Source organism: Babjeviella inositovora (genome assembly GCF_001661335.1).
Source record: "Babjeviella inositovora NRRL Y-12698 unplaced genomic scaffold BABINscaffold_7, whole genome shotgun sequence".
Classification (NCBI taxonomy): domain Eukaryota; kingdom Fungi; phylum Ascomycota; class Pichiomycetes; order Serinales; genus Babjeviella; species Babjeviella inositovora.
The window spans coordinates 826,841-846,995 of NW_017566844.1; the positions used below are offsets into that span (position 1 = coordinate 826,841).

The 20,155-nt window shown below is 43.9% G+C and overlaps 7 protein-coding genes across 7 annotated transcripts; 4 read left to right on the forward strand and 3 right to left on the reverse strand.

Moving 5' to 3' along the window:
- Positions 1 to 92: 92 nt before the first annotated feature.
- Positions 93 to 2,149, forward strand: BABINDRAFT_162022 (uncharacterized protein). Its single transcript, XM_019129129.1, has one exon. The coding sequence runs from the start codon at positions 298 to 300 to the stop codon at positions 1,840 to 1,842; it is 1,545 nt and encodes a 514-aa protein (XP_018984974.1). The 5' UTR covers positions 93 to 297; the 3' UTR covers positions 1,843 to 2,149.
- A 190-nt stretch (positions 2,150 to 2,339) lies between these two features.
- On the forward strand, positions 2,340 to 3,053 carry VPS22 (ESCRT-II subunit protein; the record flags this gene model as incomplete). The annotated part of the gene is made up of 1 exon (XM_019130839.1): positions 2,340 to 3,053. One exon carries the CDS (start codon positions 2,340 to 2,342, stop codon positions 3,051 to 3,053), a length of 714 nt encoding a protein of 237 aa, XP_018984975.1.
- A 636-nt stretch (positions 3,054 to 3,689) lies between these two features.
- BABINDRAFT_37121 (pyridoxal phosphate-dependent aminotransferase) lies at positions 3,690 to 4,970 on the reverse strand (the record flags this gene model as incomplete). The annotated part of the gene is made up of 1 exon (XM_019131802.1): positions 3,690 to 4,970. The coding sequence occupies one exon, from the start codon at positions 4,968 to 4,970 to the stop codon at positions 3,690 to 3,692; it is 1,281 nt and encodes a 426-aa protein (XP_018984976.1).
- Positions 4,971 to 6,424: 1,454 nt separating this feature from the next.
- BABINDRAFT_162025 (glutathione S-transferase family protein) lies at positions 6,425 to 7,565 on the forward strand. Its single transcript, XM_019129130.1, has one exon. It carries the CDS (start codon positions 6,479 to 6,481, stop codon positions 7,199 to 7,201), a length of 723 nt encoding a protein of 240 aa, XP_018984977.1. The 5' UTR covers positions 6,425 to 6,478; the 3' UTR covers positions 7,202 to 7,565.
- An 842-nt stretch (positions 7,566 to 8,407) lies between these two features.
- BABINDRAFT_145934 (uncharacterized protein) lies at positions 8,408 to 8,814 on the reverse strand. The gene has a single exon (XM_019127177.1). It carries the CDS (start codon positions 8,696 to 8,698, stop codon positions 8,462 to 8,464), a length of 237 nt encoding a protein of 78 aa, XP_018984978.1. The 5' UTR covers positions 8,699 to 8,814; the 3' UTR covers positions 8,408 to 8,461.
- BABINDRAFT_20131 (uncharacterized protein) lies at positions 8,786 to 9,928 on the forward strand (the record flags this gene model as incomplete). Its single annotated transcript, XM_019131236.1, has 1 exon — positions 8,786 to 9,928. A coding segment is annotated over one exon (1,143 nt), but the record flags the coding sequence as incomplete, so codon positions are not given.
- Positions 9,929 to 10,110: 182 nt separating this feature from the next.
- BABINDRAFT_145927 (uncharacterized protein) lies at positions 10,111 to 11,273 on the reverse strand. The gene has a single exon (XM_019127176.1). It carries the CDS (start codon positions 11,169 to 11,171, stop codon positions 10,251 to 10,253), a length of 921 nt encoding a protein of 306 aa, XP_018984980.1. The 5' UTR covers positions 11,172 to 11,273; the 3' UTR covers positions 10,111 to 10,250.
- Between the last annotated feature and the right edge of the window lie 8,882 nt (positions 11,274 to 20,155).

Below are 20,155 nucleotides of genomic sequence, written 5' to 3' on the forward strand. Positions count from 1 at the left end.
GTAGGGATCAATATTCTATATAAGGAGGTCGATCCCTCTCTCCTTTATCCTATATACATTATAGAGGTAACCAGTATTACTTATTACTATAAGTAGATATTCTACCCTTGAGGTAGAGATATGCCACAGGTATTCTCCACGGAAGTATATACCTCCTTATTCCCAGACTGGTTAATATCAAAGCACTAGTACCGCCAAGCCCTCCGATTGTTTCCTGCATGCTGGTGGGGCAAAATCCACCTGACATTTACGGAGAAGCTCGCCTGAGCTCTTCTCCCATTACCGTCCCTAACCACCATGCCTATTGATACACAGAAGTACGACCGCCAACTCCGCTTATGGGCCACTACCGGTCAGCAGAGCCTAGCCACGTCACATGTGTGCCTTGTCAACGCAAACACGCTCGGATGCGAGGTGTTGAAGAACTTGGTTTTGCCGGGAATCGGCAAGTTTACGATTGTGGACGCCGAAAAGGTAACGCAAGATGACCTCTCGGCAAACTTTTTCCTCAAAGCCTCCAGCTTGGGAGAATACAGAGCCGAGGCCGCGAAAAACGTGCTTCTTGAGCTCAATCCCGACGTGGCGGGAGAGGCTGTCACCGCGTTCCGTGACGATGGCGCTTTCTGGAAGCAGTTCAGTCTCGTGGTGGTGAGCAACCAATTCTGTGAGCTTGGCTCCCTCAAGGAGCGGTTGTGGAAATGGCAGGTGCCGCTTATGGTGGTAAACAGCGTGGGTTTCTACGGCTCCTTGCGAGTGTTTGCGGCGGAACTCACGGCCATTGAGTCCCATCCGGCAAATCCGTTTGGCGATTTACGGTTGGACAAGCCGTGGCCAGAGTTACAGCGATATGTGGACGCCATTTCCTTGCCAGCGCTCGATCTGGTGGACCACGCACACGTTCCGTACGTGGTTATTCTCATCAAAGCGTTGAAGGAGTGGAGAAAGCTCCACGCAGGAGGCGCCCCGGAATCTAGCCAGGAAAAGAGAGAGTTTAAAGAGGGAATTGCACGAATGGCAAGGAACATCCATACCGAGGTGAACTTCACGGAGGCACGGGACGTTTCCTGGCGCGCGTGCCAGGTGACAGAGACGCCCGCCGGCATCCACGAGTTGATGGATCTCAGTAGGACAGCACTCCACGCAGCTCCGGAACGAAACAGGATATTCTGGGTGCTTGTGAGCGCCCTCAGATTGTTCCAGAAAGAGGCAGGGACCTTACCATTGTCGGGGGTGCTTCCAGACATGGCATCAGACACTGCCAGCTATGTCAGGCTTCAGGATATCTACCGCGCAAAAGCAAGACTGGACCGCCTGCGCTTCAAGAAGCATGTTGCGGCGGTGTTATTGAGCCTAGAGGAAGGCGGAGAAGTTTCCGATGAGGTGGCAGAGACGTTCTGTAAAAACGCTCGCACCTTGTTTGTCGCCCGTTCCAGCAACACCGATGACTTGAACACTGAGCTAGTGGAGATCCTTACGCGTGGGGAGAGTCCAGGCGCAATGCAGGCTGAGTATGAAGACGAGGGTTTAGCCAACTTGTACGTGTACCTCTCGCTTCTTGCCAATACCCACCACTATAATACGCGAGCCAGCGCCGCTACGTTGCCAGACTTGTATCTGGCGGTGCGGGAGGTGCTTGGATCGGTGCACATTCCCGCAAAGTTGGACCAAACTCTCCAGGAGGTGGTGCGGGCGCAAAACCGCGAATTCCACAACACCTCATCGTTGATGGGGGGAATGGCGGGCCAGGAGGCGTTGAAGGTCCTAATGGCGCAGTACCGCGTGTTGGATAACTGTTTTGTCTGGGACGGCATCAAGAGCAGGAGCGATAAGTGGAAGGTGTAGATAATACTGGCGACTGCATTATTAATGGTAAAGGCAAAAAGGGGGCTTTTTTTAGCATAACGCAAAGGTATTTACGTCTCTAGAGTGACAGTCTGGAAATGTTTCTCAGGCCAAGGCGTGTAGCATAGTGAGTTCGCCTAGCATGTGAAGGGTCTTATATTGGCCAACTTTTGTCTTGTCGGTGAACGTAATAATCCAGGTCTGGGTAGCTTAACGACCCAGTTTATTCAGTAAAATATTATAGAATTATACTGAAAGACCATTAACCATATACCAAGCACGATATTTTTAAATACTTTATAATCCGACGTAAACCTAATTCCCTCGAGTTCTCCACGGGAGAACATTCCCCTGTTTATCACATAGATTGATCGCCTGATGACATTCCCAATCTCTAAGCAGCAGTATGCTATATGCAGGACTTTGTGTCTATCAGCTTAAGGCATGTCAGGCTCAAAATCCATCTCACCCGCCTCAGTCGTATCTTCCTAGCCCAAATGACCACCCCCAAATCCGACACTGAGCAGTATAAAACGCTTGGAAATGCCATCCTTGAGCGTCAATCAGCCGAGCTCCAGGCGCAGCTTGCAGTCTTTCAGTCAGCCTTAACCAACTTTGCGCGGGACCACGGCGAGCAAATTAAGAACAACGCGCAGTTCAAACAGCAGTTTATCAAGTTGTGTCAGTCCATTGGTGTGGACCCCCTTTCGCTCTCTAACTACACACCGTCTGGGGTCAAGTTCACAAAAACCTCCAGCCACGACCGTGACGAGTACTATAACAACTTGGCGGTCAAAGTAATTGAGACGTGTCGCGCCACAAGAGACGCCAACGGCGGGATCATATCGGTGGACGAGCTCATATCGCGGTTGGAAGATGCAACGTACACACCTACGGCCAAAGATATTGAAAAGGCGGTCGCCGATATCAAGCTCCTTGACGGATCTTTCAGTATATTCCCAGTCAAAAACAAGCTCTTCATCAAGAGCATCCCCGAAGAGTTGAACTCGGACCAGCAGGTTATCTTTGAGACGTGCGGGTTAATGGGATATGTGAGCCCCGGGATGCTCCGCGACAACTATGGCTGGGGTCGCGTGCGGTGTCGCGACGTGTTGGAAGCCATGGTGCGCAAAGGCTTGCTCTGGGTGGATGAGCCGGGACCTAAGCAGGAGGTTTTGTACTGGGAACCCTCGTGGATCAACATGGGATGAAGACCAAGCCAGCTATCCCCGGAAATTTTTCTACAGCTAACCTCTTTCCGCCATGAATAGAAAGAGTAATACGCTGATTTACCGTGGTTTTGAATGATCGTTTACCAGTCATTCTCGACCCAAGGTGTACCCTGCGATGAACCGGATTGAGCGTAACTGCTCTTGGCGTTACTTTCAAATTATTTTGTCGGCCTGTGCGCTCAGACTCTACGGTGTCTTGAGGTTGGACGATGTAAATCAGAAAATCTGCAACAGTGATCCACGTTTGGTAAAGCGGACTTGGCCTGCAGTCTTCTGGCCACTTGTTTTTATGCAATATCTTCCCGCCTCTCACAATTTTCCTACTCGCTATTCAAAACCTTGTTTCAATGAAAATATTTGTGTTGTGTTTCATTCAGACAGCCAATATATTCTCCGTCGAGCCATTTGAAAGCGATCAATACCTGGAGCTCTGGTTAAATAGTTTAAATATTGAAATCCGTATCTGTTCTACAAGAGAATTTGGCTTATCAGACCCAAAACAGTGAGTATCGCTTGAAATTATCCTAATGACAGTATCACCTTCATTTTCTTATAAAAAAACGCCCGAGTGTTGGTAGCCTGTCGCCGTACATTCACCCTAAACTTTCTCTATTCCTAAAGGTACTTGCTTAAGCCCCGCAATCTCTTGACAGCCTCCTCCAACATGGAATCGTCTTTACACACAGCAAATCTCAAACAGTCCTCGATCACGCTCTTGTGCTCTTCGATGTAGAACTCAGACGGAGGGATAGCCACTACGCCAAACTCCTTAATCAACCAGTAGGCCAACTTGAAGTCGCGTGGCTTGGAGGCAAACTCCGCCGGGTAGGCGTAATCGGCCGGAATGTTGGCAAAAACCTTCTTGAAGTTGACCAACGTGAAGTAGCCGCCCTCAGCCTTGGTGTAGGGCAAGCCGAGTTCCTCCCATACGGCGTTCAAGATCTCGTACTTTGCAACGTATTGTGCCTTGGTGGTAGCGTAGTAGTCGTTTTTGAGCGATGCGGTAATCGCAGTTGCCACGGCCTCCTGCAATGGCGATGGAGAGGAAAAACAGATCCGGGTGTGGGCCATGGAGGCGTACGCAAGCAAATCTGGGTTCCCGATAAGCCAGCCAATTCTCCAACCGGTAGCGGCAAAAGACTTGCCAGCGCTGCCGACAGTAAGGGTCAAGCGGGCAATCTCGGGGGAAAGCGTCGCAATGCGGGTGAACTCGGGCGTGTAGTACAAGTTTTCGTACACTTCATCCGAAAGAATGACAAAGTTGTGCTTGACGGCCAATTCGCCAATCCTAAGCAACTCTTCGCGGGTAAAGACCTTTCCAACGGGGTTGTGCGGGGTGTTGACCACAATCATCTTAGTCTTTGGGGAAATCGCCGCCTCCAACTCGGCAAAGTCAATCTTCCAATCCTTCCCAGAAATCGTCTCCCGGTCAAAGTTTGCCGGTGGATGCAATTGCACGTAGACAACCTTTCCACCCGGGATCTCGATGTTGGAGATGTACTGGTCGAAAAATGGCTCAAAAACGATGACTTCGTCGCCGGGCTCCACAAACCCAAAAAACGCCGAGAGCATCCCCTCGTTGGCTCCAGTGGTCACGAGAATGTCGCGGTTCGGGTCCAACTGCTTGCCGTAGCGCGGCGAGTACGTCGCCGCGAGCGCCTGTAACAAGCTGCTTCTACCTCTGGTTGGTGAGTATTGGTTTGCTGCAGCGGAGGCCAAGGCCGTGTTGGCACCCTCAATCGCAAAGTCTGGCGGCGAGTAAGAAAAAAAACCCTGCCCGAGGTTCACCACGGGCGTCCCGCTAGCCTTCTCAGAGGCAGCCGCGGTTTCGTTGATCAAGGACCAAATGTCCTTTCCCCCCAATTGGAAGTACTGGTTATGTTTAGGCAAAGACATTGAGCGAATCAGTGGTTGGGTAGAAGAAAAGAAGCGTCGGAACATGAGTGGGTAGCTATAGAAGAGTGGTAAATAAGTGTCGGCGATTTTTCCTTGGGAGCTCGAAGTGTCTCAGCGCACGTGACGAAGGAGTCAGGTGTGGCGTATGCAGGATCCCCGGATTCGGCCGAACCACGGCGCGCTTATCGAAATCAGGTGTACAAATTTTGACGGTGTATATGGATATAAGGAAATACCTTTTGTGGTGGCACTCATATGGTTGATTGTCGGTAGTAATCATTTGAGCGGTGGATAACACTGTGCTGTGGTCTGCAGTTGGCTGGTAAGGTTCAGACAGAGTCAGCCTCAGGTGCATGTCCGCCTGTGATGACTAATCGCACTACGATACGTGCTGATAAGAGATGAGCCACACCCAGGTTATCATATCTGGCTGATAGCATCGCATCGTGTTTGCAAAGCAGATAACATTGAAAATACCCATTTGAGACTGCAATATGCATGTTTGTTTGTGGCAGCCATTTGTTAGATCCAATATACGTTCAATCCTCATGTCGATTGTCTAATATGTCACCAGGCTATGTCAAAAGCGTAGTTTAGTCCTTTGTGTAAGTATCCAGATAACGGCATGGTCACGCTGAAGCTAATCCAATAAAGGCTATAATGATTTAAACTAGGCGAATAAGGAAATGAGTGTAAAATATTCAATATTTTAATTTTAGCCATCTTCAAGTTTATATAATTTAATCACAATAACACTAATATATATACATACATATATATAGATTCAGAGCTACACAAAGCTCACTGGATAATATCTACCCAATGACAAAGGAATATGGGTTGTCCGTTTACATACTTTAAAACAAACCAATTAATAGCATATAAATATACATATATACGACGTGCCGATATATAGTGCACTTGCTACCCGCACCGCTAAACATATAATACCACATTTAACTACATGCAATGCCCCGTTCTGATTCCTCGGCCCACCAGGGAAACCGAATACCGTTTTCATCTAAGCTGAAAGCCGCCAGCAGCATACGAAGTGACACCTCTAGCATAGTCTGCTGGAAAGTTGCAAAAAGCGATGCCCTGGAGTTCGAAACGTGCGCCTTGTAAGCGAGCATTGCCTCGCCTGTTTTCTTTTGTCCTGTATTCCGGATATTACACTTTAGGACTGACAGCACTGTTGCTATTCTGCCTACTCTAACTCTTAGGTTACCCCACTCTGAGGCATTGCTTTTTGCAACCTTCTAGCAGGCTATACTAAAGGTGTCACTTTGTATGTTGCTGACGGCTTTCGGCTTTCCTGAACCCTTCTTCTCGCCCGGATTGGCGCAATATGGTCATATGGTTCATAAAGATCTCATCGTCCTTTTTGCTTATATATCTAGGGTATAAAGCGATCAACAATATTCCCCTAGCTAGTAGTTACAATCACTTAATAAATATACCACACAGACTCTATTTTAACCAATAATTACTACCAACAAAGCACTACCATGGGCGAAATTATCTTACATCACTTGACCCAGTCGCGGTCGCACAGAATCGTATGTTTGTTGAAGGAACTTGATCTCCCGTTCGAATTTAGGGTGTATCAGAGAGATCCGGTGACCTCTCGGTCTCCAGCCGAGTTGCAGAAGATCCACCCGCTAGGAAAATCCCCAGTGATCGAAGACCAGACCGGAAAAGTGATTAGCGAATCGGGCACCATCACTGAGTTTTTGGTCTCCAAGTACGGAGCCAACTCAGAGTTAAAGCCAGCTACCGCCGACGAGGAGTTTGAAATCAGACACCTCATGACCCACGCCGAGGGTTCCATGCAACCGATTGAGGTGCTTTTGTACGTCACGAGCAAATTGCGTACCGGGAGTGCTACTCCATTCTTCATCAGACCCATCGCTCGCAAGATTGCGGATGGTTTAGACAATGGATATGCGGCCCCAGACTTGAAGCTTCAGTTGAGATACTTGGATGGGCTCTTGGCGAAGAATGGGACTGGGTGGTTCGTGGGTAACCACATCTCTGGTGCCGATATCATGTACTCTTTCTGTGTCGGCGGGGCTTTCCGATTTACAGATGTGACTCCAGAGAAGTATCCCCATATTTGCAAGTGGTGGGACATGATCAGAGAGAGACCGGCTTACAAGGCCGCGAACGAAGCGGTAAAGCAGGCCGAAAGCCTGTCAAAAAAGGCACCAGCCGTCCAGTCTAATTTGTAAAGATTAACGCCCCGGCGGTATTTACATGAAAAATATATGGTTAGCCTGCGAGTCCCTGGAAGCCAAGCAACACATGCATTTACGGCCTAGGACTAAAATTTAGGAAGAATGTCACGTGAAAGCCCGCATCGGTTGCCGTTTTAGGAAAGACAACACCTATACCCCACTCTCTCCTTACGACAGAGCGGGGCTGACGTACTGCAAGTATTTATGCAGCAGTGGCAAGAAGGCTTTAAGGGAGGAGAGACCACTGACATATGATCAGAGTGAAAACAAGGAGGAGATGGATGTTCACAAATAGTGTACTTGCCAGTCTAAAGGGGAGTCGTTGCAATGTATCGGCTATTGGTTTATGGTAAATTCGAGCCGTATTCGTACCATAAAAGCATACAATAGACGATATGAAGATTGTGTATGCTTTTTATAGTTCGCAAGCTCGAGAGGCACATGTCTCTGTTACAGCAATTTAACCTCTTTATCTCGCGATGACGTCTGTGTCGATCTGAACTTAGTTTTAACTAAGTTTGGTCCCAATGGATGCGAGTATACGGAGAAACCGGGGTTTGAACAGGACAGGTGAGAAGTTCGGAACGTGAGAGCGGAACGACCCTTTTGTCTTCAAGTCGTTGCATCATTAAAAGTTTCTAGCTAATTCAGGCGGCAGCCGGTAGAATTTTTCTCAATGTTAGTGCTAGATTGTAACATAGATGAAGGGTTCGGATAGAGCTCTTCATCTTTCACCTGTACCAGCTTGCATGTGATCTATAGGAGACGAGACAAAACTGTCCCAGCTGTCGTCTGTGTGGTACCCGTACTGTGGTTACCCTGGGAAAATCAAGCATCTCTGTATCCGGAGGATTGGGCGCCTCAATTAAAATTTTCACTCTAAGCCACAATACAACGCTGCCGCTATTTTTCGTATAAAGTTGCGCTTGAAACGAGAGCTGTCCGCTGCAAATATCCACCGTCGCTCACCACAAGTATGGAAAGGCAGTGGACGCCCCATGAGGAACCAGCGAAAAATTCCATCGCTTTCAACCACTCATAGTGGCGCCAATAGATGCACCATATGGCACTACGACGCAAAAAAAAAATCCCTGGGCGGACGCAGGGTATCTTGGGCGTCTGCCCATAGAGGGTGAAAAAAACTAAAGCCTTCATGCAGACTTAGGAGTTAGTGCCGGATATGCGTCTACCCATGTGCAAAAATATCCTCAAAACGATTGGTACCGACGCATCCGTGGCAATGTATCAGGCTATTTACAGGCTTTTGCAGCCTAAGGTTCCATCCCTATGCACAGGCGGCTCTCGGAGTGCAGCCAGCATGAGCCGCACGTTTTGGGCGTGCATGACCTGTGCTTTTTGAGCTGATGATGAGCGGCCATTTATTCTCGTATAAATACCACCCGTCCTCTTCGCCCGATCTTTGAGAACTGGCCGCCAAAAGCTCACGTATCTACAAAACTCTGTTCTTCCAAAAGCTAATTTTTTGTACATCCCCTTCTCACTATGTCAACGTCTACCCCTAACCCAGCGGTTGCCATTGTCGACGCTATGCAAGCTCAGACCAACGGGGCGGCCCTCGGGACAGGTATTCTTATCTTACTCGGAAAGGCCGAGGCGCTCCTCGGCAAAATTCCATCCTACTTGAGTGAGTATGTTGTTGGTTTGCAGCAGGGCCTCTTTGGTGGCTATCCAACCACCAAGGATATTGCCCCCAGCGCCCTTTTCTTGGCCATTTTCATCGTGTTCTTCTTTGCCCACTTGTTTGTGTTCATTAAAAACTATACGAGAGGCCACAAGTTTTGGATATCACTTGGTTTGGCGGGCTACGCCTTGATGAGATGGATTGGGTTTGCCATGAGAGTCCGCTGGTCCAAGAATATCACCTTGGTCAAGCTTGGGATTGCCTCCGAGGTCTTTTTGATCTTGCCAACCATATTGTTGAACACCCTCAACTTGATTATGGCCCAACGTATCTTCACCTGGAGACACCCGGTCGGTGGTGCCTCCAAGCTTTTCTGGAACTTGATGTTGACGGTCTACGCCCTCGTCATTGCCATTATCCTCATGACCATTGTCGCCTCGGTGGTTCCGTACGTGTACTTGTTGTCCGCAAAGCATTACGAGATGTGCAGAAATGTGGTCAAGGTCTCCGATATCTTTGTCCTCCTCTATGCCTTGCTCTCCACTAGTCTTATCGCGCTTGCGTACGTTTTCAAGCCAACCCAGAACGACAAAAACTGTGCCACCTACCAGCCATGGTGGATCAAATCCTTCTCTCCGTTCTACTACGTCGAAAAGAACGCCGCCCAGGAGGCCGAGCAGTCGTTCCTCAAGAGACCTTCCAGCCAGCGCCATGCCATCCGTGTCATTGCCTCCACCGATTCTCACCTTGAAAACCACGTTGAAGGTGTTTCTACCGACAGGGGCAGCTTGAAGCACAACCACTCTATCGTCCTCATCACCATCACCACCCTCATCATCTTCCTGGGTGCTATCTTGCGTGCCATCACCTCTTTCGATGAAAAAACCGCTGCTGAGGGTACCAACATCTACAAGCCATTTGTGATGTACATCATGTGGGGTGGGTTAGAGACCGTCGTTAACATTCTCTACTTGATTGGGAGAGTCGACTTGAGATTCTACAGACCAGATGTGTTGCCAAAGGAGGTCAGAGCCATTGTGACTGCCAACCAGTCTCCCTACGAGTCTGATTCCGAAGAAGTCCCAAAGGCCAGCCCTCCAAGAGAAGAAGAAACCGTTTAGGCTCTAACTGGTTTTCGGAAAAGAGTTGCTCCTACGTTGTTTTGTATTATTTTATCTGATATCCAAAAAAAAACCAAATAAAACTTTCTTTTTATGTCTAACTTGGCGGCTTAATATCACTAATCGCGCGTATAAAATTGGAGCTGATGAGGGCTCCAAAGTGGCCATCCTTGAATTGAAGTGGCAGCTTCTGTATCAGGCTAAATAAAGAACCGTTCGTTGCGGAGTCTATGATGAGTTATCTACCGGATTGCAAAAGGCGAAGGTGAAGACGGTCATCTTATATAACCATAAACTCCTTATTATCGTTTAAGTATGTCTTCAGGGCCTTCATATAGTCTTCAGGGCTGAAAATCTTCTCATAGGCCTTTTCCATGTATTCCAATAGCTCGTTCATATGCTTGAGCATGATTTTGATACCGTCCTCGCTCAACAAGCTTGAGACCAAAAGACTCGGCAACACAACAAGTAAGCGTAGCAAGTGGATCGCCCCGTAGACATCCGAATACGACTCGGTGTCTTCCCTCTTTAAGTACACAAATTGCTGGCGTTCAAAGTCATATAACACCAAAGAGGCCAAGGAACGGTTAAAGTACACCTCAATGCTTTTTGTAATATCTGCGGATAGCGCCGAGCTCCTGGAAAAATTTGAAATGACTTTCGACACGGGTACACACGCAGGGAGCCTCACTAGCTGCCCATGTCTCGTGACGTTCTTATAGTCCTGTAGCAACAAATGCTTCAACCGGTCCGAGAGGGTTATCATGACCTGGAACTCTTCTTTAATCTCTGCGAGCTTGGCTAGGATCGGTGGTTTCGCCTTGGCTCTATGGGACACGGACTTTACTTCAACTTTCAGTTTGATATCTTTGGCTCTGGTGCGGGTGATTTTTCTCACCCTGTGCTGGTTCTGGTCGAGCATCCTCTTTTGGGCCAAATTGGTCTCCAGGTACGTGATGACTCGCTCCTGGGCCACCCATTTCTGGTGTCCCGTGTCTAGAAACTTTAAAAACACACAATCAAGGGTTAAGAACTCGGCAGGAAAGCTGGCAGACGGTGAGTTGGTGGGTATATTTCCGTCTTTGCCCAATATCGTGAACGGCTTTAAGCGACTATGGATCATGTAGATCTTGGCCAACTGAAGCGTGGACCCCAGTGTTACTAAGCACTTGGAGTTGATTTGGAGGGAATGTGGGGGCATTATATATGTATTTGTGCGTGTCTGTTATATTATGGGGTATATGTCTGTTATATTCTGGGGTGTATGTCTTTGTTTAAATGAGTATATAGATTATGATTCGCGTTACCCAGATTTCAATTTCTGTAAACATTTGAATGTTTCGATGCAGCCGCCAGGCAAATGCGGCACGTGAGCAGGGGGAGGGAGTCGACCTGGGTAGAGACAACGAGTTCTTCGATTGAACATTTTGACGAGTTTTTGTCTCAATTCGACAAATATCGTGGCTCGGGCCTGTAACTAGGCCGGAAAGAGTATTAGAAGATTCTAATTACTAAAAATCTCCATTAGCGTCTGTGTATGTGCACATGCAGATATTAGTTATTGGGCCATACTGTGTTCAAGGTGTACTCAAACCCTTCGTGCGTATCATATAGTCCTCCTGGTTTCCGCCTGACCATCCTGCTGTATACATAAAGGAATACCACTTACCCTCTTTACGTAGTTCATATAGAGTGGCCTAGCCCAGTCTGAGTCGACTACTGTCATTGCCAGATACACCACGTGAATGCATAGTACCGTAAAGGAGGAATGGCCGGGAGTTAGTCTACTTTCCACAATACATGCTTATATGGCCATTTCAAACACACACAACAACTGGAATACTATGGGCTAAGTTTCAGCTATCCTAGTAATTTACTTGGTTCGTTCAGTTATGTTCTCTTGAGCTCTGCTCACGTGTCAATGGACTCCAACCGAAAGATGTCGACAGTATTATGGTAACGTGATCAATCCCTTACGGTTATTATAGTGGTCTCTGTCATCTTGTCAGACCTTTCAAGTATGATAGTTGGTGAGGTTAAATTTTATCTTTATCAATTGGCTATATTTAACCTCTGCCTAGTCCTCGTAATTTCTTCATTTGAACGTTGCTGCCCTTCGTATACACCTGAAAATCTATTTTCTACAACGCTCAAGCATGAGAGCTCACCCCAAAGATTAGTCCTCCACGGTAATGATAGCACTACTATTACGAGGGACGCCTCACATTTACCTTCTGTTTCCAAACATCATCTATGTTCCTACAACTGTGGTAACGCAGAGACAAGAGTTGCAGCAGAATTAACGGTAATGTTTGGAGAGGGTACAAACGAGACACTTCCATTCTTTTGGAATTAAGGATATCTATATATCCGACAAATCGACCGCCTTCTATCTCCTGGAGGAAGAGACCTCCCCAACCTTCGCTCTCTGGACTGTGTCTTACTCCAGGACCGAATCGTTCTTTTCGGGGAATTCGGGTACGTGCCAGGCGATTTCACCCAAGATGAAATTACTCCTAAGGAAGGTCTTGTTCCATTCTCTCGGTGCGAATAAGTTTCGCCGAGCTAGACCCTGGGGGACATTGTGTCCAAGTACTATACCTGAAAAGTGATCAAATAGCCCGGATTCACGGAAAGCGCGATAAGATATCGCTGATATTGCATCCGTCACAGAGCTAGAACTGAAAGAGCACTATACAATCAACGGAGGCACATTTTCTGACCCCAGGTACGTCATGACAAATGGTATTAGTATCGTAAGATACAAGATAGCCAAAGGCCTTTTTGAAAGCTCGGCCAGATAGTCATGGAAATAGCCTTACTCGAAGCCTAGATTTGGCTCTCACCTAAAACAGGCTGGTGTAAATCCTTCCAAGATGCAAAGTCACCTTAAACTCCGTGTAATCAGTAACAAGTGACTGATAGAGGGGGAGTAACCAATAAAATCCTCTATTTTGAAATTCTGACTTTTGTGAGACCCAGGTTAAAGTTGCCATCCGTACAGATCACTGGCACTTACTTAGCCAGTGTAAAGGTGACAAGATTCCCTGACAGGTATATTGAACGAACCCACAAGTTGGCTACCAAACAATCAGATATAGAAAGCTAGGACAGAGCAGGCTCAGATTGGACACGAGACCGCCTATAGCAGAGGGATCGAAAAATTAGCTAACTGAATGGGAAAACAACTCGTCATATGTTTGTGAGGACTCAAAATGTAGAATTCACATAAAATAGCACAAAATGCTTAGTATATGTCTATTAGTACTCTAGTCAATAAAAATACGATTGGCAACATGGGAATGACCAAATGTGGGTTAAATTTCAAGCCATTAAATATCTACCTATAGTGACATACTGAGCATACCACAGTGACATCGAAAATAGCATCACAACAGGAAAAGATCATAGGAGTGTCCTCTCGAGAGGGTGGACATAGAAATTATTTAGAGATACCAAAAGCAGACTCTTTTAATCGACAGACACAATGAAAAATACGCTAAATAAGCCAGAACTCAGATGAATCACTATGGGGAATAAAAATTGAAAGTGTGATAATACTTAATCCATAATGAGTATGTAGAGTGTATGAATGTAGATCTGGCCAAGAACGCCGGGAAAAAAAGCCTTCCATAAACGACCTTTGCATATTTAATATACAATAAACAGAAGAATGTGACGATTAAAAAAATCACTGGTGAAGAATACCCACAGAGTTTGAAACAAGGCTTACCAACAGATTTCAATACACCCCTCAATCATTGATGTTTACAAGCTACATATGGATTATCCAAAATGGAGTTTACATATTTTGAGTGTGTCAAGAAATAACCTGGATGCGCAAAGAAACCATTAATTCGAAAAGGAATTATTCAACAATTCATATAAGGTACACACCTGTAGGATGGGCTACCAGTTCACCCTATGCCATCGAGGCCAAGGAATTATACATACCTGAAATGCGCTAAATATGAATAGTCCAGAAGAGCTGGCTATATACTTCGAGCTAATGTTTTGCAAAGGTTTTTGAAACACGAATAACAGTAATTTCAAAGAGCTGCTTAAAATTAGCAGCTGTGCGAATAATATAGACAAGACCATGAAATTAATACTATGAGGAGGGTATACACGATCACACTTCAATTCAGAAGGTTCTCGTCATAAACAGTGAAGATGGCTCAGCCAGAGCATACTGGCTGGTGCTTACTGGATCCTGCGTACTATACTGATGATATCAGTCTGAGGGGAGTATTGACACAGGTATATATCTTGTGGTTGGTACTGTGTGATATATTTCAGTACTATTTTACTTAAAACATCGGACTTTAATTAAGTACGCAATAAAATCCGTTCCACTGGCACAACCTACCGATCAATCCACTTTAAGTCTTATAGGATACGAGTTTGAAGAGAGAATACATTGATACAGACGTTAATACTTGGAACCTCATAAAAACACAAAGGATTACGTGCTTTGGGTTATATTAACTGGTCTGTGATACGCAGACTTTCATTCCTAGCAGAGTAATAAATTACCTTTTGCACGATTCAAAAGCGTTGGAGATGAAGTATATAGAATACGTAGCCCATAACGCTACTCAAGCCATATGCCTCATTCCAGTTTCCTAAAGATAAGTTAAGAGCAACTAATAGAGCTTATGTTATGCTCTCTTCGTACACTAATCAATTTGCATATCTCTGAAGAGTTATTACGCAACGGGGCAACGAGTATCGTATCAGCTACCTCAGTAGAAGCTCCCTGAGGCATATCGGGAGACGGCACTGTGAATAACACCTCGTACCATGCGTCCAGCAGGCTGTTAATGAGTTTACGCGAGTGTGTCACTCGTTGGTATTTAGACTGGAAGGCTCATCGATTAACGTGAAGTATAATAACAGCACGGATGGTATCGATACGGCAATTGAGATATGAATAATATCACACATCATAACAAGGACAATCAGAAAGAATAGTGAATATAGCATAGCATCTCTGTATTTGAACATTAGGACCCAGGCATACGCAATTTCAATCTAAATGAGAATAGGTAGCTAGCCTCAAATCATATTAGGAGCTGCATTACGTTAGAAGCAGATGCCTCAAAACTCACGAAATACATATCAATAACCGAAAATTCTGGCTATCTCGAATTCTTAGAGTATCAGCTAGAAAGTTCATGCTCGTAATGTAGAATGCCTTAGGTCTCGCTGTAACTGGAAGCCAGAAAGTGGCAGAATGAAACTTACTGAAACAAAACATTGCAAATTGATAAACAAACAAGTTAGGCCATCCTAATGTTCTGCAAATAGGTTACGTCTATAGAGTTGACTGAGAATGGCCAAGAGACGGTAACTAGACATAGATGGCTCGTGAATATTCTAGCCACAGCCCTTTAAGCTGCTAGAAAGTTCCCCTCACAGAAAATGTATCCATAACTCTATGGTTCAGATATAGAAAACATACTCCCTAGATTAGTGAAACAAAAGCCAGGTATGATACGTCTAGTGTACCGGTGCTTCTACAATAGTGATACCCCAAATGCGGTATAGACTCCATACATAAATACGTATATATTATTTACCATATCCTATTGTCTCATCTACTCAATATATTGTGAATAGCTAACATTCATAAATCTACGTAATAAAGCCAAAGAGGAATATACTAGCACCGAACTGCGGTAATAAGTGTTAAATAGACAATTCCAGTAGTTAGAAAGAGTTAAGTAAACTATAGATTAAGGAAATGAGTTTCTTGTGTGAATAAACAAAGGCTAATATGAGTGCCTAGAAGAGGGAATATAGTACTCACAGTATACACCTTAACAAGAATAACTTCTATCAGATTGGGTCGGCAATTAAATGACAAATGCAATGGATGGGGTACTTGTTACTGTATGAAGAACTTACTGAGAGTATACTTGTCATGACTCTCCTAGGATATAGAAGGGCAGGGTGGTATGCAATAAACAACTGATATGTGTTCTTGCGAGATGCATAACAATACCAGTCTCTGACAGCCATTATTTAACTTTGAGTTCTGTAGCATTCATGCTGAACTCATATTGGAAAACCACCTGGCATACCATATAAACAGCTATAAATAATTATTTACTCGAGTTACATTGGTATATATGGACCAAGGGAAGTGAAAAGCACCTTAAAGTATCCAGCAAGTATTTCAGAGATAAAACCAAACATGCCAGAAAATGAGCTTGTAATGCGAAGCAATACATTTTAAAGTGTTAAATCAATAGTCAAAGAAAGATAACCAATCTTGGAGTCATACTGGTCTGAGTTCACTTAATTTGGATCGACCTTTCTCGTGCAACTTGTATTCATCCTAATACGTTCATGTCTTACGAGATAGCATTAATGAGGATAATCAAAGCAAGAGTCACATGTGTTAGGAGTCTGCTGGTTTGGATGTAATTACATGGGGATTGGGAAGGACAAAGGCGGACTCATTTAATTGTTCCTGCTGAATATTTAGTCCCATTAGTACCCTGTAATGGGACTTTGGATATCGTGAGATGTTAATCGTTGACACACCTCATGATACGTATTAAAGCGCCAACTGAGGATACTCTACCCCATTTTTAAACTTAACATCTATATCCTTGCATTTTTAAATATATACTCTATGGAGACTCTGTTTCTTAACAGGATAGTTACATAATGAAAAATTCCTCCCTGGGAGTTACTTCACCCAGTCCTACTCTAGGTGGAACATGTTTAAACTGAAAGTAAGCATATACTTGAACTTGAGGAACTCCAGTGGCATTTCCAAAGTCGTAGACAAATGAACCTTTGAAACAAGACCGGTACCAGATTTATTAGTATAGGCTCAATACTATTATGGTTGGGGAATATAGATCAATACCATAGCCAGGTAAAATTACTACAGCAAATATAAAGTTGCGAGTTGTGTAGCATACAAGTAAGGATGTTCAATTAAGTGACACCCCTTCTTTATGATGTCTACGATAGAATTTCGGAATTTATTGTCTCTCGAATTGTTTCATATTGATCCTTACTAATTATAAACTCTTTATTTAAATGGGATTTACTAATGCTGTAACTTTGCTCTGGATGCGGTATATTGATTCAGGAATATGAAGTATCGAGGTCTGCAGTGTGCCTGAATTAGGAAATGGGTTCAGAGGTCACATTGTAAATGTACCTACTTGGAATTTACCCCCATACACTTTACTTTCTTCCTCATATAGTATAACACACCTAATCTTGACTGTTAGGTGGGTCAGAAATGTAGTGGCTCACAAACCATTTCAGAACGCAATCTAGCTTCTTGCAGGTTGTCAAAAGTGAATAATTAGATAAAAAGTCGATATTTAATGTATAAAATATTGGTATGTACCTGATTGTTCCAATGATTTTTACCAACAGTAAGAAACTACTAGAAATTCCAAGGGAGCCTCTGTTGCACAATAAATCGGTATCGTAACACTTACAAAGTACTTGTTAATTAAAATACTCAGCACTTAGCATGTAGGAAGAAATAGCGATGAATCAGTTTTTTCGGAAATAGTCTTTAGAGGTATTATTCGAAATGCTGCTCCGGCTACGTACACGCCTATAATACATACTGATACGTCTCGTGATGTTTATCTCTTGAAGTTCGACACCCACCACAAGATCTCTGAGTGGCAGAGGTGGCTTATGTACTTTCGTTAGGAATTGGTTAGGGTAGATAAGTGAGTACGGAGTGAAACTGCCGATAAATAAGGCACTTTAACAGTACAAGTATAGGATATGTGAGAATGCGGAGAGTTAACTGAATAGAGAATGAATGACCCGTTTATAGTTTACCTATAAAAGACTAAGCCTACAAGAGATAGTATATAGCAAGTATTTGTCCCTGGAGGAAGCCACTGGAGTAAAATACCTCATTACTACCTTCGGAATCACATTCCTCTAAGCAGATGATGGGGATGTTTTACTTAAAGCCGTATAAAGCATATTAAACTTGTATGTTCCTTTATTTTGGGGGCTCTAACGCATAATGGAGCATCGAAATACTGTATTATGGTGCACTATGATTGAATGTAGGAATCATTGAGACGAATCTCACTTCCTTAGGGTCTAGATTTACGTATTGCCACCTCTTCTCGAGCTCACAATTTGTAAAACATACGCTCATTATTACTGATACGTTGAGAGTTAATTAAGCCGTCTTAGAACTTTTTACTCCAAGAATTATATTTATATTTCTCATTGCCGATTTGTGCCTTCAGTGAAGCCTATATCCCGTGCATGGGTAATATACTACTCGCAGTTATTTTATGTTGATATATATTCAGTAAGGATCAAGTATAGAAAGATGTCAACAGCTCGTATCGATTCTATTCCAACTTATAGAAATCCTTGTTTATGACATATATGAGTTTGAAGTCCCAATGATGGTCAGTTGGTGCTCTAAGATAGTTCTATATCCGTAGTTTAAGTGTGATATTACCACCATGACATCGTGTGACTTAACGGCTTTCATTCGCAGCTATCCTTTGTCAATATTTGACATTGATTCAACCTGAATACGCTTTGTAGCATTACATTCTTTCCGCTGATTTTGTAATCATGTTTATCTCTTTGTGGATTCTTATAAATGAATAGCTGTGTACTTTGGAAACACATTCTTACGTGACGAGAGCTGAAGAACTTTCCTATTTAGAACAGCAACTGCTCCCAGTACATGTGTGAGGGGCTGAATGTCGTAGATATTTCTAGTATACGGTTCTAGATATAAGATCAACGAATATATGTATTTATGAAGGGTTAAGAAGAAAGAATAAGGCTTTGTTTCTGTGGGACAATGGAACTAGTTGGGTTGTCTCTCGCTACCTTTGCTAACCCAGTTAGAGACGGCTTAGGATATATAGCATTGAATAATTCAATTTTGATTCAGAATAATAATCTAGAGTAGAGCTCCTAATTTAAAATTGACGTACAGTAATATCATATTCACTGTCGATATTTTCTCTTCTGTACAGAAATGCCACCGCTCATCATGTCAGGTTATTTCTCTTTGCTCTTAGAGGGTCTTATTCGACTCAATTATTCTGCTTTATGACTAGCCAACCGTAATTTCTTACAAATGCTGTCACATCAATCTTATTGCTAGTTGAGGATCGTACCTATCTAAATATCAGTACTTACTTAAGTTCCTATATGGTGTATATATATTAAATAATTGTTCATTTCGTTAATTCTGGTCTCTTCATAGATTGTCTGTTTTTTTGTGACCGATAACTTTCTACTCTTATTTGGAATGTCTTTTGTCCAGTAGTCATTCAGATAGGGTACTCAGAAATTTGTTATTGTTGTTTATATCATTCTGGGTTTCCTGGGTTCTGATTTCTTATTCGTTAGCTGCAATCTGATAGTTTATGTTTCAAATCCTGCCCAAATTTTTTATACCTGAGTTATCCCTTGACCCCCTCACGAATGGTTTGAAGAGAGTATCTTGATGGGCTTGGTTTTATTTCAGGTTATGGTTAAACGAAACAGAGCATATTAGTTCTTCAATTTGATCTTGTAAGAACTTTCTTCAGATAGTCCATAATTTTTTTGGACCTAGTTCCGCATAAAAATAAGACATTACTCTCGCTGTATTAGTTGATGAAGTCAAACTATAGATCTTTCATAATAGCTTGAACTGGTCCTCCAGTATTGATTTTACTTCGTGAAGCACTAGGCTCTCTGGCTGCTCGGTCCCAGAAAGTGGTTTCACCTTTTAAATGGAATATTATCAGCCAAAGCATTTCATGCTCCCTGTAGGTTGTATCTTGAGGGCCTTCGGTAATCGGTAGGTATTTTGCTAACATTCTGCGACTCTTTCATTATATCGCTTCTGTCTTCAAATCTATGAAAATGGCTCATCCTTTCCATAGTTCACTTGGAATTTCTTGTACTCTTGTTTGGGTCTATTCCGTCCCCTGGTGCTTACATGGAGTGAGCGACTGGGTGCTTACCCCTTCGGATTTATAAAGCATGCTTTATATTATTTGAGCTCTATTTGTTCCTATTCAGCACTGAAGCCATTATTAATATCTCACATCCTACTCTGTTCACTTGAATTGGCTTCACTTTTCATGCCGTTTGAGCCGAGGATTTGTTTACCTCATCCTAACGTGGCATATGAGAGAGTTTTTAGTCCCAGATATGTAT